The sequence below is a fragment of the Procambarus clarkii genome, chromosome 15, assembly GCF_040958095.1.
Source record: "Procambarus clarkii isolate CNS0578487 chromosome 15, FALCON_Pclarkii_2.0, whole genome shotgun sequence".
Lineage (NCBI taxonomy): Eukaryota > Metazoa > Arthropoda > Malacostraca > Decapoda > Cambaridae > Procambarus > Procambarus clarkii.
In genome coordinates, this window is record NC_091164.1 from 403559 (window position 1) to 427374 (window position 23816).

A 23816-nucleotide genomic window follows, 5' to 3' on the forward strand; every position below is an offset into this window, starting at 1 on the left:
TAAAACAATAACATACACAAATTCACTCTTTGCTTTGTATGAGTTTATACACAGTGTTAATTATCTATATTTGCAGTCATAGGAACGGTAACATTCTCAATACACTTGAGTCAAAACATACAAGTCTTCAGGCCCAGATATAACCACCCACGCCCATACATATACTTACATAACACACATTCATATGCCCACGACGCCCATACTCTCACTACCCATACACATCCATACACCCTCAAGCATTTATACACACCCACACAACACATTCATATGCCTACGACGTCCATACTCTTACTACCCATACACATCCATACACCCTCAAGCATTTATACACGCCCACATTCGTACTTACTCCCACGAACTCCCACGAACACCCACACACCGAGCGTCTGTCATCCAGCAGGCGGGTGAGGCTACCGGGGATTTACCTTGTCTCCTGTCAACCCGCGACTCAATTAGCGTCCCAGGTGAGAGCGGTGCTACCCAACAGGTGTGTGAGAGCTACCGTTGTAAGACCCCTTTCCCCCACCTCATTCGACCCCCCCATTCTTCCTCGCCTACGACCCATCACACCTGACGTGGCAGGAGTGATGGGTCGAGCCGAGGGTTCCTGGCTCGTGTATGAAGGTCTCGTGCTCCACCTACGAGCGACTGAGATGGTCAGGCTTCAGCCATTAAAGCCCTTGTATTGGGACTTGGTAAATGAGAGGCATTGTGGGGGTGTACTGGCAGGTGGATGAGAGGCATTATGGTGGTGTACTGGTAGGTGGTGAGAGGCATTATGGTGGTGTACTGGTAGGTGGTGAGAGGCATTATGGTGGTGTACTGGTAGGTGGTGAGAGGCATTATGGTGGTGTACTGGTAGGTGGTGAGAGGCATTATGGTGATGTACTGGCAGGTGGTGAGAGGCATTATGGTGGTGTACTGGCAGGTGGTGAGAGGCATTATGGTGGTGTACTGGCAGGTGGTGAGAGGCATTATGGTGATGTACTGGCAGGTGGTGAGAGGCATTATGGTGGTGTACTGGCAGGTGGTGAGAGGTATTATGGTGGTGTACTGGCAGGTGGTGAGAGGCATTATGGTGGTGTACTGGCAGCTGGTGAGAGGCATTATGGTGGTGTACTGGCAGGTGGTGAGAGGCATTATGGTGATGTACTGGCAGGTGGTGAGAGGCATTATGGTGGTGTACTGGCAGGTGGTGAGAGGCATTATGGTGGTGTACTGGTAGGTGGTGAGAGGCATTATGGTGGTGTACTGGTAGGTGGTGAGAGGCATTATGGTGATGTACTGGCAGGTGGTGAGAGGCATTATGGTGGTGTACTGGTAGGTGGTGAGAGGCATTATGGTGGTGTACTGGCAGGTGGTGAGAGGCATTATGGTGGTGTACTGGTAGGTGGTGAGAGGCATTATGGTGGTGTACTGGTAGGTGGTGAGAGGCATTATAATGGTGTCCTGATGAACTGGAAGGTGATGAGGCATTATGGTGGTGTACTAGTGAAGATTCTTTATTGTGCTCCAGCAGTGTGATAATGCGAGGCATCAAGGTGGTGGTGAAGTAGTGGAGTAACGAGAGGCATCAAAGTGCTCCAAAAAGTATATAAGGGATGTAACAATCCCAGCACCTGCCGGCCATTGGGATGGGTTAGTAAATATGTGAGTTAGGGAATGTGGGGTGAAAAGGGATGGTGGAATGGGATTGGAAAGGGAGAGATGTAATGGAAGGGAAGAAGAGTTAGTAAGGGAAAGGGGGGGGGGTGGAAGGGTTTAGTCCCCAGGGAACTTAATTAACCTGTGTTGGAGATTTCCGCTAGACGCGGGGCATCCCCCGGAGGAAAACCAGGTGACGATGACTCGTTTCCCCTTTGGGATGCTGTGACACCCCCCCCCCTCTGGCTAATGGGGGATTAGGGGGGGTGACGCAGGATTGGGCCCCCGGAAACATTACCCCCTTCCTTCCTTTCCAGCCATCGTCATCTGCTACTGTCCTTCCATGACAATTTCACTCCTTCACATCCTCTATTCCACATCTCTGTTTACAGCTTCCCAATTCTCTGTACGGTCCTTCAGCTTGTGAAAATTTGGGCTTTAACTGGTCGAGAAACGAGGAGAGGCAGTCTGGGAGGAATGGAACGAGGCATCTCTAGGCCCGTCTGCCTCTCCTCCCTCCCACCTCATCCCGTCTCCCCAAGCTAGCGGCAGGATCCAGGCTGGGGCATGATCCCGTCCGCGCAGGTCGATACGAGCGGGAGATACGAGGAGACGGTGCCAGGCTTGGGGTGGGGGGGGTTGTGGTGGTGGTTTGAGAGGTGGGGTGGGTAGTGGGGCAGAGCTCTGCGTCTCGGGGTTATTCCTCAGTCTGCCGCTGCACTCCCAACAGCACGCCAACTGCACCGTCTGTGTTCCGCACGCTCACACTACCACCACCACCACCACTACCACTACCACACTTCCCCCCCATCCCCCCAAACCCCCTCCCTCTCTCTCTCCCCCTCCTCCCTCCCCAATACACCCCCTGCACCGAACTAGTGGTGCCGGAGGCTTGGCCGGGGGCAGTGGCTCGCTGGATACTCTTTTCCCCCGAATCTGAAAATTCAAACCTTGACAACTCTACTTCGTGAATGTAGTGTTCGACTCCCTGCAGGTACTAACCGCCCCCTCCTCCCTTCCCCCTACCACCCCCCTCCTCTTTGCACCGCGGCGCCCCCCACCCCACCCCCCACCCTACACAGCTGCCAACCAGAACCACAGGTAAGTGCCGAACCATCCTGGTTGATGGGATGATTGGAATTGTTGAATGCTTGCAGAGGTGGAGTGGTCAGAGAGCACACTCTGCCAGGGCTGACAATGGTACGGTACTCTGAGAGTTCCTCTTCTGCACTGATTCACCTCTCAAGGGCTCTAAGGCTCTGTGTTAGCCGGCAGCTCTGTCTCACCTCCTGAAGCCTCACTTTACTTGCTCCTCATCACATTTCGAGGCTTCCTTTAATCCATATTGCGTATGGTGTCAAGGCTTCATGTTATCCTTCGTAAATATGATGTCGAGGTTTCCTTTTTATCCATCTTGTCAGACAGGGGTGGATAAAAGACTTCATGTTATCTACTCAGTGTTAGATCCTGAGGCTTCCTGTTACCCACCCAGCGTTAGATCCTGAGGCTTCCTGTTATCCACCCAGCGCTAGATCCTAAGGCTTCCTGTTATCCATCCAGCGTTAGAGCCGGAGGCTTCCTGTTATCCATCCAGCGTTAGAGCCGGAGGCTTCCTGTTATCCACCCGCGTTAGATCCTGAGGCTTCCTGTTATCTATACCGTGTTAGATCCACAGGCTTCCTGTTATCCACCAGCGCTAGATCCTGAGGCTTCCTGTTATCCACTCAGCGTACATCCAGAGGCTTCCTGTTATCCACCCGCGTTAGATCCTGAGGCTTCCTGTTATCCACCCAGCATTAAAGCCGGAGGCTTCCTGTTATCCACCCAGCATTAGAACCGGAGGCTTCCTGTTATCCACCAGCGTTAGATCCACAGGCTTCCTGTTATCCACCCAGCGTTAGATCCTGAGGCTTCCTGTTATCCACCCAGCATTAGAGCCGAAGGCTTCCTGTTATCCACCAGCGTTAGATCCTGAGGCTTCCTGTTATCCACCCAGCGTTAGATCCTGAGGCTTCCTGTTATCCACCCAGCATTAGAGCCGAAGGCTTCCTGTTATCCACCAGCGCTAGATCCTGAGGCTTCCTGTTATCCACTCAGCGTTAGATCCAGAGGCTTCCTGTTATCCACCCGCGTTAGATCCTGAGGCTTCCTGTTATCCACCAGCGTTAGATCCTGAGGCTTCCTGTTATCCACCCAGCTTTAGAGCCGAAGGCTTCCTGTTATCCATCCTGCGTTAGAGCCGGAGGCTTCCTGTTATCCACCCAGCTTTAGAGCCGAAGGCTTCCTGTTATCCATCCCGCGTTAGAGCCGGAGGCTTCCTGTTATCCACCCGCGTTAGATCCTGAGGCTTCCTGTTATCCACCCAACGTTAGAGCCGGAGGCTTCCTGTTATCCACCCAGCGTTAGAGCCGAAGGCTTCTTGTTATACACCCAGCGATAGATCCTGAGGCTTCCTGTTATCCACCCAGCATTAGAGCCGAAGGCTTCCTGTTATCCACCCAGCATTAGAGCCGAAGGCTTCCTGTTATCCACCCAGCATTAGAGCCGGAGGCTTCCTGTTATCCACCCAGCATTAGAGCCGAAGGCTTCCTGTTATCCACCCAGCATTAGAGCCGAAGGCTTCCTGTTATCCACCCAGCATTAGAGCCGGAGGCTTCCTGTTATCCACCCAGCATTAGAGCCGAAGGCTTCCTGTTATCCCCCCAGCATTAGAGCCGAAGGCTTCCTGTTATCCACCCAGCATTAGAGCCGGAGGCTTCCTGTTATCCTCACACCACCAGTGTTGACTCAAGTATGAAAGCCTGTCTTAACTACCTTTAAAGACTGTAGGAAAAACTTTACACGTTTAAAAACCTATTTAGCATTTTAGATGTAGAACAACACGCTCAAACAAATGAACACACATGGAACAACGTTCGCCATTCGCAGTCCAAGGATCCGGGTTCGATTCCCAGCTGAGGCAGATAGGCAGAGTTTGTTTCACCTGATGCATCTGTTCGCCTAGAAGTAATTTTGGTACCTGGGAGTTAGACAGCGGCTGCGTCTTTGGAAAGTGTGTATTTAGTATTTGCATTTTTACCTGCGTGATCGAGCTCTTAGCTCTTGGACCCCGCCTCTAACCGTCGGTTCTCTAGTCTACCGAATTCCGACATATACTTCCCTCTATTACACATAACATATTTACACGATGCAGCCGGCACAGTTGTCGAAGTTGCAGGTACCTATTCAATGTTAGGTGACCAGAGCTATCAGGTGAAAGAGACTTGCTGAATTGTTTCTTCCTCGGCCTGGAATCGAATCCCGGGTCTGTGGATTGTGTATCACGAATGCTGTCCGCTCTTCCGCGAAGATCGTGTGTGTGTGTGTGTGTACTCGCCTAGTTGTGCTTACGGGGATTGAGCTCTGGCTCTTTGGTCCCGCCTCTCAACTGTCAATCGACTGGTGTACAGGTTCCTGAACCTATTGGGCTCTATTATATCTACACTTGAAGCTGTGTATGGAGTCAGCCTCCACCACATCACTTCCCAATGCATTACATTTGTCAACCACTCTGACACTAAAAAATTCTTTCTAATATCTCTGTGGCTCATTTGGGCACTCAATTTCCATCCGTGTCCCCTAGTGCGTGTGTCAATTGTGTTAAATAGTCTGTCTTTATCTACCCTATCAGTTCCTCTTAGAATATTTTATGTGGTGATCATGTCCCCCCTAACTCTTATGTCTTCCAGCGACGTGAGGATTAATTCCCGTAGTCTCTCCTCGTAGCTCATACCTCTCAGCTCGGGAACTAGTCTGGTGGCGAACTTTTGAACCTTTTCCAGTTTAGTTTTATGCTTGACTAAATATGGACTCTATGCTGGAGCTGCATAATCCAGGATTGGTCTGACATATGTGGTATACAAAGTCTCTGAATGATTCCTTACACAAGTTTCTAAAGGCCGTTCTTATGTTGGCCAACGTGGTATATGCCGCTGAAGTTGTGTGTGTGTGTGTGTGTGTTTGTGTGAAATATATATGTAGTACAAAAACATGTCAGGAGTCGGTACATTTAAACAACCGATTATTAGAAAGGCGGGGTCCAAGAGCTAACAGCTCACTCCGGCAGGTACACATAGCAAACAGACACGCACATGTCCGGCACCACAGTATACGATAAACTGGCAGTTTAGCCATGTTCTAAAAGAGCATAAATGAAGTGCAAGCGAACGAAACGAGGCAAGAAAAACCCCATCAATGTTGGTCTCAAACAGTAACCTTACATGAAAGAACATACAAGAAGGGTAATACAGAGAGAGCACTGATTACACAAGGTTAAGCTGAGGCAAGAGTGGATACCACAGCTGAATACATGCCTGAATGCGAGAGCAACAGCCATTCTACCTGATCCTACGCGAGGCGGAGCCTTCCTGGAATTGTACAGAATAGGATCGTACACGACATGAAAATTAGACCACTAAAAGCGGTATTTATAAATGAACGTAGCACCAAGAATCCTGATGTAAGGGATCTTGAGATATGGGTTTCAGGAGAATATTGCTTGAAAATTATTCATAAATGAAATAAAGAAGAGAGAGAACAATGCAGGAGAAGAGGGTTGGGGGAGGAGAGATAGAGAGGGCCACTATGTAGTCTGGTTCTGCTGGATACACGAATGTCTGGCTCTGCTGGCTACTGTGGAAAGCAGACGTGGGCTGGCGGGCGGCGGAGGTATGTGTAAAGGGTGTTAGAGTTACAAATGGTCAGCAGAATAGTGCTCCGTCAGCGGAAGCGACCGACAGGAGACTCAGGTGAGAGTTAGGGAGGCGGGGATTAGATAAGGAGAATTTAGGGAAAGTGTGTGTGTGTGCGTGCGTACGTGTATGTGTGTGTGTGTGTGTGTGTGTGTGTGTGTGTGTGTGTGTGTGTGTGTGTGTGTGCGTGTGTGTGTGGATAACAGTTCTTGCTATCTAGTTAGCAGGATTGATCATCGGCTCTATGTTCTATATATTTCCTGAATTATATCTAGGGGAACTTTTGAGCATTGCAATCTTTTGATAATGTTCTAGTATGTTCTAAAATGTTAGCGCTGAGTGGTCTGCTGACGCTACCAGCTGTTTGGTGCTCAGGTCATCTCTTATATGTTCCTCAGCTTGTTCTTGACATAGCCTCTCTTCCAGGCTACTCCCTCCCATATTCTTCCCTCCCTCCCTAGCCTCTCTCCAGCTATTCTTCCCTCCCTCCCTCCCTCCCTCCCTCCCTCCCTGGACACACACGCAGGCTACAAGTGATGTGATGTCTGTAATCTGTTTTAAATAAACTGAATTTTTATGGTAATTCTCCTTTGCAGTGAAGCGGTCTTGGAGAAAAATCCAATTGTGTCTTATCTCACCTTCCTGAAGGGCAGACATTGGAATGGGGAAGTGGTTTGGGGACGAGCCCCTTGCCTCTCTTCCCCCTCCCAGGAAAGGGTGGGATAAGGAGGGAAGAGGAGGAGGAGGAGGTGATGGGACGGGAATGGGGGAACGGAAGGGGGGGGGGAAGACACACTGCCCCACTGAATTGTCCTTGATATTCGACATTAACGGACTTGATCAATGCGAATTCTAAAGGTTTCGGTGTTAAATAGGAAGAATGGGGAAGGGGTTTTGATAGGAAGGGAGAGTAAGGGGTGTGTCGTATGGGAGTCGATATCAGCTCACGTTTATCTTGACTAGAAAATGACTTAGGGAGAACGAAAGGAAGTGTTAATTAGACTAAATTGACTTTTTATCACTTTGCAAATTGAAAAGTTTTTTATTAATTCACTCGGGTGGGGAGAGGGAGATGCAGAATGGAGGGAGGGAGAGTGTAAGAGAAAGAGTGAGGGGGAGAGGGGGGATTGAAAGACAAAAGGTAGTGAGAGAGAAAAGGTAGAATGAGAAAGTAAAAGTCAAGAGAGAGAGAGAGAGAGATTCAGACGTAATAGTATCAGGCCATGCCAAGCCAACACATCGAGGTATTAGTATAAGTATCCACATCGGAAGAAATGACACGAAAACGTTCAGAATTTCCGTTTTTTCCTATGTGGATACTTCCGCATAACCGAATCACTTGTTTATGTGATTACTCTTGCGACATACAGCTACGTGGACGGACGAACGGACGAACAGGCAGGCGTCCGTCCAACGGTATATCCGGTACACTGTCCAAGCATCTGATAATATTGACCGAAGCTACATGGAACATATTTATGACCTCTCGTGTCCTCCCGAACAGCGGCGGCAAACAAAGAGTGCAAACAATGCAGTTTTTAAACTGCATTTTTGGCATTTTACAAACGACTATCATGCAAACACGTCTGTTTATCCAACACTCGAAAAAAACATCATGGCTCTTGTTTTATAAGGAAGGATAAATGTACCAACGTTGTTTGCTTCTGTTTCAAGTGTCATCCAACAGCAACAAGTTGTTAACTGAATTACAAAATGATTTAATGCATTTTTTATATGAAAGTACAATATTGATAAGATCCAAACATAAACAAGATCAAAACATAATATGCAAATATATTTGCAAAAAAAATTGTATTGTTTTAAATTATGAGAATTGTGTAGCAAGATAAATTTTGGTGAATATATATATATATATATATATATATATATATATATATATATATATATATATATATATATATATATATATATATATATATATATATATATAAATATAGGAGGGGGGCCACCTGCTGTTTCCATTATTCTTATAAAGTTACGCAAACCTAGGTAATTAAGGTTAGGTTAACTAAATATATTAGATTTTTTTATTATGAGCAAGTTGGAAATGGGGCGACTCGTATAGCCCATAAACCAAACTTATCCAATTTAACCTAACTTATCCAGCTTAAGCTTGCTTAATCCTACCTAACCTAACCTAGCTTAACCCAACGTAAAGTAACCTTAAACAACTTCACCTAATCTTACTGACGTATCCTAGCAAGACCTACCAAAGCTAGAATAACTAAGTTTAATCTGGCAAAGGGTTTCCATAACCTCGAGGCAAGCCGAATAGAGCAATATGAAACTAAGTTGACCAGACCACACACTAGAAGGTGAAGGGACGACGACGTTTCGGTCCGTCCTGGTACGTCATTCAAGTCGACTTGTGTGATTAACACAATCGTCTTGAGAATAGGAGCCGGTCGGCCGAGCGGACAGCACGCGGGACTTGTGATCCTGTGGTCCTGGGTTCGATCCCAGGCGCCGACGAGAAACAATGGGCAAAGTTTCTTTCACCCTATGCCCCTGTTACCTAGCAGTAAAATAGGTACCTGGGTGTTAGTCAGCTGTCACGGGCTGCTTCCTGGGGGTGGAGGCCTGGTCCAGGACCAGGCCGCGGGGACACTAAAGCCCCGAAATCATCTCAAGATAACCTCAAGATGGTCCAGGACGGACCGAAACGTCGTCGTCCCTTCACCTTCTAGTGTGTGGTCTGGTCAACATACTTCAGCCACGTTATTGTGACTCGTCGCTTGCAATATGAAACTAATGTTTTGTTTACTTTGGGAAGGTAAACAATGTTAGAATTTGTCTAGTTTTATCAGCTTATGTTCAAAGTATTGATCCTCTGGTGTCTGTAAACAACGCACGATCAACACATATATATAATATTGTTAGTTATATATAAGTTATATATATAACATATATATAACACATATATATATATATAATACTCCTGACAGTTGTTAATATATTGTGTGTCACGTGGGTGTTGCAGTTGCAATAAGTTTACATCATTGCAAGCTTATGGGGCTGAAACGGATAGGTCGTTCAGCTTCTCTGGACAAGTCGCTGAGATTAATTTTTAGTCGTCCAGCTGTTTGGAACGAGTTGTTTACTCTCAGTCATGTCTGGGTTATTATTATTATTATTATTATTATTATTATTATTATTATTATAAAAAGTTCGATCATTAAAGGTTATTTAATATTTTATGCTAAGTGGAGAAAAAAGTAATCATTAAAGGTTATTTAATATTTTATGCTAAGTGGAGAAAAAAGTAATCGATGTAGTCATATTATTTAACGGAGAGACAATTAGATTGTTGCTTCACAACGATCTAGTTGCCCCCCCCCCCTTCTCTCTCTCTCTCTCTCTCTCTCTCTCTCTCTCTCTCTCTCTCTCTCTCTCTCTCTCTCTCTCTCTCTCTCTCTCTCTCTCTCTCTCTCTCTCATATTCACAACCTGTCCTCAGGGAGGAAATAAGATCATGGTAATGGATTGAGAACGCATACATAGTTCTTTTATCTACTTTCTATCCAAAGTTAGGTTAGTGTTTCATTTCGTTTGGTTATGGTGTTATAATGTGTTGTTGCCGATAATGTGAAATATGGAATTCAGGAAACTTTCAGGTGTGCTCGAGAATTCCGTTTACAGAAAACCAAATTCTTTATAGAAAACGTTTTCAGAATACACTTTTTATATTTTAAGCCAACGATTTGTAATTACAATAAAGTTATTACTTTAGAATAAACTCTTTAGGACAAATGTTCTCTTGCCAGTTTACATGTATTACTAGAACCGTAATATGCTTTCAAACCATCACTAATGTCTAGATAACTATCCAGGTGGTTTGAGAGGGGGTTTGTTTTCTCAAAGTAATGGATTTGCAGAGAAGGCGGGTTCAGTATTAAAAAAAAAAAGAGATGTTTACCCCTGCAACTCACCTTGGAAGCGACACGCTTCCTTCTCCTCTGTGTCCCTTCTAACCCCCTTTATTGCCCTACGACTTTTTCCATCTCCCCCTCTCTTTCTCCCTTAACCACATGACACGTACCCCCTCCCCCTCTCCTACTTAACCTCACAACCCCTCTTCTCTCTTGGGTTGCACTGACTGAACCCTTGAATACCCACCCGTCCAAACATCCACCAGCCCAAACACCCACCCGCCCAAACATTCACCCGCCCAAATACCCAATACCCAAACACCTACCCGCCGAACACCCCTTCACAGTGATCACAGTATACCACACAAGGGGTACATATCCCAGCTTAAAACTGGAGAGTGTTGTGTCGAACAGTCCTCTCGGGTATTCATAGATGCCTTCGCGCATTTGGCTTTAAACCTGCCGATGACTTCAGCTCTACAAGCACGCCATCTTTTGACATTATAATATAGGAAGGCTGCATATGTTCTCAACACCTGCGCTGACAGCGCAGGAATAGATCTGTTGGGGGTAACCGTACAAAGATCCATTTCCAAATAAAAAGCTAGCGAACATACTACTGGGTATGACAAAATAATGTTTTCTGTTGATAGTGTCGATTCGGGGGGAGTTTAGCAGTTTATATGTTAGTTTTTATGCAAAAAAGGATTTACCTGAAGTTATAATTTGTGCTACGGCAAGTTTGTCTTGTTCGCTGACTCAACTGTTTCTGTTTGAATATTCATGGCACCACACTCGCGTCTTTCCCCGTTCCGTTCGTTTTCGCCCTGATCTAATGTTGTCCCCCTTTCCGGAGTTTTTCCGACGTCCTCTTTCCGGAGTTTTATCCGATGTCCCCTTTCCGGAGTTTGGCGACGTCCCCTTTCCGGAGTTTGGCGACGTCCCCTTTCCGGAGTTTGGCGACGTCCCCTTTCCGGAGTTTAGGCGACGTCCCCTTTCCGGAGTTTAGCGACGTCCCCTTTCCGGAGTTTGGCGACGTCCCCTTTCCGGAGTTTGGCGACGTCCCCTTTCCGGAGTTTAGCGACGTCCCCTTTCCGGAGTTTAGCGACGTCCCCTTTCCGGAGTTTGTCGACGTCCCCTTTCCGGAGTTTGTCGACGTCCTCTTGTCACAGCTGCCTCGATCCTCTTAGTTCTTCGGGCCTCCCTCTTCTCATTCTCTCTATATTCCAGAACTTAATGTTTTGCCCCTTCTGGGCCATTCTTTGGCCCAGAAGGGGCAAAACAGTAGTTTGTTGTTTTTGACTATGCCTCTGTTTCTCTCATTTCACTGATCCCAATTTTTTTTTTTAAGAAAAGTAAACTCAAAAATATATCTAGATCTACTCTCGAAATCTCCAGAAGTATTTTCATTACTTACAGTGAAATAAAACGTGCCAAAATCCGCCAGTAACCGCTATAACAATTTTGCTGTACTTTTAAGTACAGAAAAAATTACCACTAAAAATTGGCAAAAAATCCCATCCAATAGTTGCGGAAATGTTCTTAAAATCCAAAACTAATCGTTGTAAAGATCCCAGTAGCCTTTAATCGCTAAAAGTAAGCCTAAATCTGACAATAATCACAAAATAAGATGCCGTCTTATCCCTCGGGGAAGGGAAGGGGGGAAAGCGCCAAGCCATTACGACTATATAGTACTTGGAAGGGGGTCAGGGTAAGGACTTGGGATGGTACGGGGGAAAGGAATGGTGGCCCAACCACCTGGACAGTCGGGGATTGAACGCCGACCTGCATGAAGCCAGATCGTCGCTCTACCCTACAGCCCAAATGGTTGGGAGAAATATATTTTTAGGTGTAGTCCAAATACCTGAGTCGGCAGTAAACATGTCAGGACGAACGTCATGGCGGAACGCACGCAGGCTTATAAACCTCTTCCGGTGCGAACCTTCAGGCTGTTAAACTGTCATGGGAGGCACGATAATAAACAGTTTCTTCCGTTGTGTATATGGTGCTTCCCTGTGTTTGCCTGTAGGGCCGAGCTTCAGCTCTTGGACCCCCCCTCCGTTTTCTAGTTACCTGGTGTCTAATGCAAAGACTCCTGACCCATTTCTGTCGTATCTGTTTTGAAATTATGAAAGGAGACCACTTAGTTCATTCCATTTTCCTACTCTTACTTTACAAGAACACTTTGTAACATCTCTTTAGCTCGTCTGTTTCTCAAGCTTGCATCCATGCCTTCTTGTTTTATTGGTATGCATTGTAAGCATTTTTTTTCACTGTCGGTGCCCATTAGTATTTTATACATCTCTATCTTGTCTCTGCTCTCTTTTTAGGGACTTTAGGACTAGCTCTCTCAGCCTTTCTTCATACCCAATCCCTCGCAATTCTGAGACGAGCCTCGTTGTAAACCTTTGTACCTCTTCAAGTTTCTTAATGTGCTTTTAGAAATGAGAGCTCCATTCTGGAGAGGCATACTTTAGAAGTGGTCTCACGTACTGTGAAGTAAATGCCTCCATATTTCGGGTCCTGAATAATGTTTTGGCATTTGCTGGTGTAGAGTATGCGGCTGATATTATTCTGTTTACATGTTCCTACGGAGTTAGTTTTGATGATATATATATTCTCTTTTGTGTGTACCGTCTTTTTGCTCTGCCACCTGTTTCTATTTACATAACCTTACACTTGCTTGTGTTGAAAGCTAGGGGCCATTCCTCGAACCATTTCTGCAGCTTGTCTAGGTCATCTAGAGGAGCCTTACAAGTCTCACCTGTCTACTTTCCTGATTAATTTTGTGTCTGCAAACATTGACATATTTAATACTCGACTCCTGTAGTTCAGGAGGAAGAACGACACTGATGAGGAAGTCCATTACGGGCTCACCATAGCCCGTGCTACTTGGAACATTTTGCTCCAAGTAGCGAATCTTAAACAACATCAACAACTGATGAAGAACGAGACTGAGGATGAAGAATGAGACGCAGGAGGAAGTCTGTGAAGGAAGAGCTTGAGGGAATTAAGAAGTGGAACCACAACTCATCTACGATGGCTTCACAGTAATTAACAATGAGAACAATCCAACAATTTGAGCTTAATTCACTCAAAACACCAGGAAAAGGCTTGTCAATTATTAGATTTGTCTGTTATTAGACTTGCTTCTTATTTGGTTTATTAGACTTGTCTGTAACACAAATGTTAAAAGTTTTATATAAAAAAACAAATATAAAACTCTAAAACGGCTTCTTGTGATTAGACAATGATTTGTTACCGAGTCTTATAGATGGTCACCTGAAATATATTGCAAAATAAAGTTAATTAAAATATGTATTTTCAATAGAAAGCAAACTTCGCAATATTTCAATCAAATGTCGACAAAAGTAAATGATAAACTCTCCAAATTCCATTATTCTCACTATTTTTATCTTCTATGGTGAAAGAAGGATTGAGGAGTGTTTGATTCCCTATAGACGGGGACCGACACCGATAAAATGTTCCCACTTCGATCGTCTTTTGTCTGACACCCAAAGCCAGACGGACCCCGGCGTCGATTGGATTACCCCAGACGCATTTACTGCACCGGACTTGGGGAAGGAAGGAGTGAGAAAATGGTCAAATATCTTTGTACTTTGTTGAGTGCGATAAAGCCGAGAGAGAGAGAGAGAGAGACAGACAGAGAGAGAGAGAGAAGACAGAGAGAGAGAGAGAGAGAGAGAGAGAGAGAGAGAGAGAGAGAGAGAGAGAGAGAGAGAGAGAGAGAGAGAGAGAGAGAGAGTAAGACCTTTACCAAAAGATCTGATTCCTAAATTGGCCAATGACAGGTGGATTTCAGGCGTTACAAACTGGATTCGGAAAATATTTTCTTGATACGGTATACTAACTTATTTTACGCGTCTTAATATTGGAGCTGAATGGATGACGGAGATTCCACCATGTTGCTCATCTTATTCTTTATTTCCAGTGTTGAATGTAACAGATTGCAATCTGGTCATCGGTTGGAATTTGGTTTGGTGTTAGGCTCAAGGCCTGGTAACTTCTGGAGGGTTATTAAGGCCACTATAATAGGCAAATAATTATTACTTAATTAGTAATTAGCTATTAATAATAATTAACAGAGTAACTATAATTATTGATATTTAAATACCTTAATAATACCTATTTTATGACTAAACAGTCGAAATCCAGTCTTCATGTCCATAGTTCCATACTTGCGAATGTTTCAACAATATTAACTCCATGAGACTGTTAACCTTCCATTCTGTAATACGTAGCTTCTTGTGAGTAGTTCATTAAGGTGTTGTGTTTTGGAAGGTGACAAGTGGATGCCAGGTGTCATGAATGAGACAGAGTGTCATATGTATTTCAGGTGAATGTCATGTTTATGTTTACAGAGGCTATGGATCGTTCCATATTTCCGCTTCAGTTCTCTCGAAATCGGCTTCTAGTCTTGCAGTATCACTTACGAGGTAGGCAATACTTTGGTAATTGTCTGTCTCTTGCATCCATTCGAGTCCATGTCGCGGACTCTGTCTGTCTGTCTCTCTCTCTCTCTCTCTCTCTCTCTCTCTCTCTCTCTCTCTCTCTCTCTCTCTCTCTCTCTCTCTCTCTCTCTCTCTCTCTCTCTCTCTCGCTCTCTCTCTCTCTCTCTCACTGACACTCGACCAAACATGTCACCCCCAGAGATGGCACTCCTTGTTTCCGGCTTGGCACCCTTCTGTCAATCGTCTGTCATCTACGTAAACTCTCTCTTGTCAAACAGTTGAACATAGAGAGGGAGAGATAAAGAGGGGATAGAGAAAGAGAGGAACTCGTCAAAGGGGAAAGCTGGGCAGGAAGCCAGAGATAGGAAAGTGGCGCTGTCCTCCCCCCGAACTACCTCACCGAGGGCTGGTTGTAAAGCCCTCGTGAGAGTAGCCTTAAGCGGCCGCGTCACCTACAGGGCTCTTCACTGAGGAGGCCGTAAAGAATATTTTGTACCCTGGTGGTTATAAATGTTAGAGTGTGTTGTTTTAGCGGAGCGAGTCGTTTTTACACACACACACACACACACACACACACACACACACAAGGGGACACAGGTGGAAACTGAGTGCCCAAATGAGCCACAGAGATATTAGAAAGAACTTTTTTAGTGTCAGAGTGGTTGACAAATGGGATGCATTAGGAAGTGATGTGGTGGAGGCTGACTCCATACACAGTTTCAAGTGTAGATATGATAGAGCCCAGTAGGCTCAGGAATCTGTACACCTGTTGATTGACGGTTGAGAGGCGGGACCAAAGAGCCAGAGCTCAACCCCCGCAAACAACTAGATGAGTACACCATATCTATAAAATAGTCTGTCCAGAGTTGAAGGCCAAACGATTAGGGCTAGCTCTCACTTAAATTTCTGTAGGATGGTAGAAGACTGTCATAGGTGGGTCAGGGTCCGCCCCTTTGCCTCATCTTTAAGAGGAATCGATTCCCATTGCGACCCCCCACGACCCAACCATGAAGTCCGAAATTGTATTTTTTGCTCTACAGAAGTTTTTCAGTTGTGCAGAATTTGATGACAAATGTAGTATTCTGGAGGCTCCCAGCATTTCGTTTTGGCGAAATATTTTGTGGTCAACACAGACACAGTGTTGACCCCTGACTCCCAACATATATATTGCTCAGCGTTTTGGAGTGGACCCGGCCACCGCCGGATACTGCATATAGATAAATTATATATAATATATTCCGTAGCGAATTAGTAAAGTTTATTAGAAAAAAAGACTCGGCTGAGGGCGCCGGAGTTGGTAAGATTCCTTGTAATGATTGTAATAAAGTGTGTTAAGGCCACACAGGCAGTGCTTGCGTAACTGCTTCGTCAATCTGACCCTTAGGTCAATTAAATGAGGTCCTAGGGTCCTAGCAATGGCCCTTAAGGTACTCCGCTTGTTAGTCTACGGCAGTCTGACTTATCACCCCCTCACTATCACACTCTGACTCCTGTCTGTTGGGTAGTTAATGCCCCATGTTAATGCGGTTCCCCTTACTCACGCGCGTGTGTGTGTGTACTCACCTAAATGTGCTTGCGGGGGTTGAGCTCTGGCTCTTTGGTCCCGCCTCTCAACTGTCAATCAACAGGTGTACAGGTTCCTGAGTCTACTGGGTTCTATCATATCTAGACTTGAAACTGTATGGAGTCAGCCTCCACCACATCACTTCCTAATGCATTCCACCCGTTAACTACTCTGACACTGAAAAAGTTCCTTCTTACGTCCCTGTGGCTCATGTGGGTACTCAGTTTCCACCTGTGTCCCCTTGTTCGCGTCCCGCCAGTGTTGAATAGTTTTTCCTTGTTTACCCGGTCGATTCCCTGAGGATTTTGTAGGCTGTGATCATGTCCCCCCTTACCCTTCTACCCTTGTGTGTGTGTGTGTGTGTGCTAATCATCACCAAAAAGACTGTAAACAAAGGTGTATAAGTCAACTACAACAGATATAAAGATTATAGTACATCAACCTGACTGTTCTGACCTGTTCCTCTGAACTGCCTGTCTGTCTGTCTTTGCATATTTATCATGTATCCTCCCTTTCCCCCTACTCTCCCTCTGTCCACTTTCCCTTCCTCCCCCTTCCCTTCCACCCATCCCCACTGCCTTTTAAGATCTCTTCCATAAACGTAAAAAAATTAAAATCACCTTAGAAATTTTCTCCTCTCAACCTTTGACAGAAGTACACTTAGAGAACAAATCTTTTAAATAAGCGTAGATTGCGAGGAAGGCTCTGTGGAAGAGGTGGGGGGGTATGGAGGGTGCCATGGGAAAGGGGGAGCAGGGCGCCGCAGGAGGGGGGGGGGTCGTGGAAGAATAGGGGGGACCGGACGCTAAGACTGAAAGGAACAGGAGACAAGGGACGACAAAGGATACGACGGCTGTAAGACATAAAAAAGGAAGGAGAGGGAGAGAGATAGCTCCCTACTCTTTCCTACGTAGAGACGTAGGAGGGAAAGAATATCAATGTTGTGTGTGTGGAAAAGGGAGGGTTTGAGAAAATGTAAGAGAACTGAGATGAGGGGAAGGAAAGTAGGGTTATCTTGAGATGATTTCGGGGCTTTTAGTGTCCCCGCGGCCCGGTCCTCGACCAGGCCTCCACCCCCAGGAAGCAGCCCGTGACAGCTGACTAACACCCAGGTACCTATTTACTGGTAGGTAACAGGGGCATAGGGTGAAAGAAACTTGGCCCATTTGTTTCTGCCTCGTGCGGGAATCGAACCCGCGCCGCAGAATTACGAGTCCTGCGCGCTATCCACCAGGTTACGAGGCTTACGAGGGTATGGGAAGGAATAAGACAATATTAAAGATAAGAGAGGACAACAAATGAAACAGAGACAATGTGAACAATACAAAGGAAGATGAGGCAAAGAGATATAAAATTTGAATATAAAGAGGGAATGCAACAATAATAACAAAGATAAAAGAGGGGAGAGAAGGAAACTGAGGGGAAAGGAGCGAAATCAAGAGAGAGGGATAGGAACAAAGAGGAGGGGAGAATAGACAAAAATAAGAGGAGAAAAGAGATCCGAAGAATAAAAATAGAGGAAGACCAATGGGAGAAGGGAAAATTGGACAGAGCGAGAGAGAGAAAGAGAGCAGGGGGGGGGGGAAAGAGAAGGTTAAAATGGAAAGAAGAGGAGGTAAAGAGGAGAGAGAGAGATAAAAAATAGTGGAAAACTAAGAAGAAAGTGCTGATAAGTAACTGATAGGAAGAGATTAGCGCCAGAGGTGAGATAAATGGAAAGGATATGTAAGAGCAAGAGAATAGGGGAGAATTCAGGGAGGGGAGGGGAAGAGGGAAGAGAGAAAGAAGGGGAGGGGGAGAAGCGAGAGGGAAGGGAAGGGGGTAGAGGAGAAGGTGGGGGTGATGCGGTGCTTGGGAGTCTCAGCACTGAGGACCGTCTCTCTGCCTTAATGCATTATTAAAGGAGGAAGTCAAGCACTGTAGCCTCGGAGGACCAGGTGGGGAGAGGGGGGAGGACCAGGTGGGGAGAGGGGGAGGAACAGGTGGGGAGAGGGGGGGAACAGGTGGGGAGAGGGGGGAGGAACAGGTGGGGAGAGGGGGGAGGAACAGGTGGGGAGAGGGGGGAGGAACAGGTGGGGAGAGGGGGGAGGAGCAGGTGGGGAGAGGGGGAGGACCAGATGGGGAGAGGGGGAGGACCAGATGGGGAGAGGGGGGAGGGCCAGATGGGGAGAGGGCGGAGGACCAGATGGGGAGAGGGGGAGGAACAGATGGGGAGAGGGGGGGGGGGAGGACTAGGTGGGGAGAGAGAGAGGGGAGACAAAAGTAGAAAGGCACAAAAGAGAAAGTTGAGAGAATGGAAGACAAATATTTGAGAAAAAGAGTAGAGAAGGGGGTGGAAGAAAGAGGAAAGTAAAATGGGAGGGAGATAGGCGATGAAGTAAAGGAAGACTCGAGGAAATGAAAAGGGAAGGGAATGAGGAAGGGATGAAGGAGCGGGGGAAATAAAAACGACGAAGAAGGAAATAGAGAGAAACAGATGAGGGATAGAGAAATTCCAGAGCGAAATTGGAAAGGAAAATTAATGGGTTGAAAGGGGGGGTTGGAAAAGACCAAGAAGGGAAATTAGAAAGGCAAACAAAGGGGAGATATATTACGGGAAGGGTCATTAGTGGAAGGTCACCAGGATAGCGGAAAGTCACCAGGATAGCGGGAAGTCACCAGGATAGCGGAAGGCTCTCCTCAGACTCTTCTCTCTACCGGGATGTAGCGACATATTGTAGTAACACTGTGACAGGAAAGGCGAAAATAATGAGCCTGATTTAGTAAATACAAATAATACTTCTACTATCTACGTCAACTCTACTCACCAGTATAAACTACTACATCGTCTACGACGACTACAATCGCTGCTAAACAACTCCCAAGAGTTTCTAAGAGTCGCGTTGGACATTAATCATTACATATTCTAAATGCTGAACCCCCAGTTCCAATATGCAAATTTCAAAATAATTTATTTAGTTTCAAACAAGTGTGTACAGGACTGGCGCCTGTGTCATCAGAGGGGAAACATGTTTCAGAATTTTGTTTCATAGTTGACGAAGGAAACCCCTATCCTACATATTCCCTTTCTCCTATCCCAAATCCCTATCCTCATATCCTTTAGCCACACCTGCCTCGAGTTTGTGGGCGGTCAGGAGACGGGAACTACGACACAAGACGCTCAGCCATCAAGAACAATCATGCAGGCTGCGCCATTCTCAAGAACCTCACTCCATCATGGATCAGTAATTCTTAGACATTCGGAGCCGGTTCGCTTAACGGGTGTCAACCGTTTATACTGTTTTCTTCAGATTCACCATGTTCCTAATATGTTATATAATATACATATATATATATACCTATCATATTACTGTATACACCTGTTATATGATTGTATACACCTGTCACATGATTGTATATATATATATATATATATATATATATATATATATATATATATATATAATATATATATATATATATATATATATATATATATATATATATATATGTCGTACCTAATAGCCAGAACGCACTTCTCAGCCTACTATTCAAGGCCCGATTTGCCTAATAAGCCAAGTTTTCATGAATTAATGTTTTTTCGTCTACCTAACCTACCTAACCTAACCTAACCTAGCTTTTTTTGGCTACCTAACCTAACCTTACCTATAAATATAGGTTAGGTTAGGTTAGGTAGGGTTGGTTAGGTTCGGTCATATATCTACGTTAATTTTAACTCCAATAAAAAAAAATTGACCTCATACATAGAGAAAAGGGTTGCTTTATCATTTTATAAGAAAAAAATTATAGTAAATATATTAATTCAGGAAAACTTGGCTTATTAGGCAAATCGGGCCTTGAATAGTAGGCTGAGAAGTGAGTTCTGGCTATTAGGTACGACATATATATATATATATATATATATATAATGTCATATTGTAAGCATGGTAAATAATATTGAACCCTACTTTTTGGTTTTAAAGCAAAAGATGAAAGAGAGAGAGGAGGGAGGGAGAAAAGAGAGAGAGAAAAAAAAGAGATAGAAAAAAAAGAGACAGAAAAAGGGTGGAGGAAGGGGGGGGGGGTCCTGGATGAGATGAAAGTAATTTAATAAGAGGATTACGATAAAAGCACACACACCTCCCTTAATTAATGACCTGTATTTGAATCTCTCTCTCTCTCTCTCTCTCTCTCTCTCTCTCTCTCTCTCTCTCTCTCTCTCTCTCTCTCTCTCTCTCTCTCTCTGTCTCTCTCTCTGTCTCTCTCTCTCTCTCTCTCTCTCTCTCTCTCTCTCTCTCTCTCTCTCTCTCTCTCTCTCTCTCTCTCTCTCTCTCTCTCTCTCTCTCTCTCTCTCTCTCTCTCCTATCAATTTTTAATTCCACAAATCCCACGCTTTACACTCTCCTCCTCCTCCCTTAATTGTCCCTTTCACTTCCCTCTCTTTCTTATCGTGGGTTTTCGCCCCATTCTCAAATTCCATTACATTCCATCCGCGAGTACTTTTCATACTGTCTTCACTGGAGAATACCAGGAGGAGCCATTTCCTCTCGCCCCATTCAGTTATGCCCAGTTTAATCAAGTCCTTTTCACTACGAGCCATTTCATTTGCCTCAAAATTTCAATTGTATTGTTACGCGCGTGTGTGTAGTGAATACGGGAAATGGGGAAGAGGGAGAGATTGGAGGGTATAGGTGGAAGGGAGAGAGAGAGATTGGAGAGTATAAAAGAGAGAGAAAGATTGGAGGATATTGGAGAAAGTGAGGAGGAAGATAAGGATGCAAGATAGGAGTGATGGAGGGAAGGAATTAGAGGACACAAGATATTAAAAAAAAGTATATAAAATAATCAAAATATATATATCGAACAAATTTAAATTACTTTCCAAAAATTTGACAGGTATAAAAAATTAAAAAAAAATCATGTCAATAAAACATCTTTTAAATATAACTTTACACGTAAGGAAATATTTTTAACCAGAGTTTAATAGTGTTTTGTTTTTTTGTACGGGCGAGTTGTGACCTGGTTCAGGCAAGTGTCAAGTGCAAGGTAAGTGTGGTGGGTCAGGACACTGCACTTGTATAGCACTTATGTAAGTACGACGATGAGGTTAGCTATATTGGGCATGAGTAGTTACTTTTCTAAGTGGAGTGGTCATGGAGGAAGGGAGGGATAGATACAGATAGCCAGACAGAAGAAGGGGACACAGGCAGATAGATGGAAGGAGATGGATAGAGGGGATGGAGGGACACAGACACACTGAAGAAGATAATGATCCTGTTTGATCTCTCTCTCTCTCTTTCTCCTCGTCTCTTGTACCTCCTCAACCACCATCAACCCCCTTACCTCTCCCCCCCCTTTTACTCCCCATTTGTCAAGGCACTACTTAAGTTGAGTATCAACTTGAATTCTGAAAGGCTAAACACACACGCTTTAACTTAATTAGTGTGTGTTTGTGTGTGAATGAACTTTGCTAATTATACACACATGACAAGGCTTCAGCTCTGTGGCCCCAACACATTTCCAGCTGTTGTGTAATCTAACAGTTCCTGGTCCATCTGGTTTCAAATACATTTGAGAGTGTTGGAGAGGATAGTCTTGCCTAACTCCTAACTAATGACCGTGTTACGCTATTGCTGCTAATTACGAATTCATTTTCGTCTTTTGCCAATACCACTTGGATTTTGTATGTTGCGATCATGTTTCTGTCGTCATTTTATAGGTGCATAGGCTCAAACTTTCTTAAGTTTTGCTTTTTTTTGCTTTTGTCAGGAGGCTTCTCATAGAAAGCGTTCAATTGTCCTGAATACCTCCTGGATTGTCCTTATCTTGAGGTTATCTTGAGATGATTTCGGGGCTTAAATGTTCCCGCGGCCCGGTCCTCGACCAGGCCTCCACCCCCAGGAAGCAGCCCGTGACAGCTGACTAACACCCAGATACCTATTTACTGATAGGTAACAGGGGGATCAGGGTGAAAGAAGTCTACCCATTGTTTCTCGCCGGCGCCCGGGATCGAACCCCAGACCACAGGATCACGCGTCCAGTATTCTGTCCGCTCAGCCACCGGCTCCCTGTCCTGCCATGTCTCGTAGGTAGTCTGTCTACGAGACATTCAGCTTAACTGCCTGGGGTAGCTGGTCGTGTAGGAGGGTCGTTAGGTGGTACGAGGGGTCGTTAGATATTGGTCTTTCAAGACGTCTCGCGTTTTCTCACGACTTTTCTCAGTCACAATCGTGAGATTTCTCGCTCCTCGTTGAAGGCTTCCGCGAGTTTAAATATTGTTTTTTTTCCAGATTCTGATCAGAGCTCCATTCACGCGGTGTGCGTGCGTGCACGAGTATTGCGAACGAGCGCGCGCGTGTGTACGCGCTTTTTTTTACCTATCAAGTCTATTGTCTACCGGCATTGTCTATTTGTTGATGTGACAACCCAGTAGACTCGTAAACCTATATACTTCAACTGACTGAGACGTTGAGTGGCGGGACCAGAGAGCTTAAGCTCAACCCCCGAAAACACAGCTGAGCGCGCGCACACACACACACACACACACTAGGTGAGTACACACACACACACACACACACACACACACACACACAGTTTAGCCAACACTACATATGTGACATACATGACAAGGGATTTCCGCCACTATTGAATCCGTTTTTATAGTTCATTTCCCTTATGACATCACTTTAAAGGTGAACACGCCTTTGGAACCCGTGTGGACACCTGTTTCTCTCTCTCTCTCTCTCTCCTGTTGTCCTGTTGCACCGTCACCCTTTGTCTGTTGTTGTCTCTCTCTCTTCCTTCTTTCTGTCTTCCTTCTTCCTCTCTTTGCATGATCATCTTATTCGTTCTTCCAGCTACTTTATATATTTTGCATCTGCCTTCCTCCATAGGTTGTCTCTTCTCTCTTCTCTCTCATTCTTCCTCTCTTTCTCTCCTTTCTCTCATTCTTCCTCTCTCCTTCCTGTCATTCACCTCGTCTTTCCTCTCACTCTCCCCCTATTCCTCCTTCCTTTCCCTGTCACCCCTCTCTTTCCTGTCACTTCCCCAATCTTTCCTCATACTCTCCTCTCTCTCTCTTAATTCTCTTTCCCTCTCTCTTTCTCTCCATGCTTTCCTCTCATTCCCCTCTCTCTTTTCTCTCACTCTCCACCCCTGTCCGTCCTCTCTCATCGCTCTTTTCTCCATTCTTTACTATCAATCTCCCCCCTCTCTCTTACGTCTCGCTCTTCCCCCTCTCTTTCGTATGCATACTTGTGTATATGTATATTTGTCTGCATGTATTCATGGGTTATGAATGTTGGGTTAACACACAGCTGCCCTGAATTCTCTAAATTCTCTGAATTATACTTTTTTTTTATATTGTGCGGGACTCGAACCCGTCGAGTCTGACAGGAATATGGATCATATATTACCTCTCTCTCTCTCTCTCTCTCTCTCTCTCTCTCTCTCTCTCTCTCTCTCTCTCTCTCTCTCTCTCTCTCTCTCTCTCTCTCTCTCTCTCTCTCTCTCTCTCCCTGAGGAGTCAGGGAGGAACC

The 23816-nt window shown here is 45.2% G+C and overlaps 2 protein-coding genes across 2 annotated transcripts in view; one reads left to right on the forward strand and one right to left on the reverse strand.

The window, feature by feature from the left end:
• Positions 1-657: 657 nt before the first annotated feature.
• Positions 658-1476, reverse strand: LOC138364838 (hepatitis A virus cellular receptor 1-like). Its single transcript, XM_069324813.1, has one exon. It carries the CDS (start codon positions 1474-1476, stop codon positions 658-660), a length of 819 nt encoding a protein of 272 aa, XP_069180914.1.
• A 918-nt stretch (positions 1477-2394) lies between these two features.
• Positions 2395-23816, forward strand: part of LOC123750568 (cGMP-specific 3',5'-cyclic phosphodiesterase) — a 110934-nt gene continuing 89512 nt past the window's right edge. Inside the window, 1 exon segment of the mRNA XM_069324857.1 lies at positions 2395-2745. The gene's annotated coding sequence lies outside the window, so the exon portion shown is untranslated.

What these genes read in the sequence shown, in the direction of transcription:
- LOC138364838 (XM_069324813.1), bottom strand. Translation starts at nt 1,476, where the DNA reads ATGCCTCATCACCTTCCAGTTCATCAGGACACCATTATAATGCCTCTC.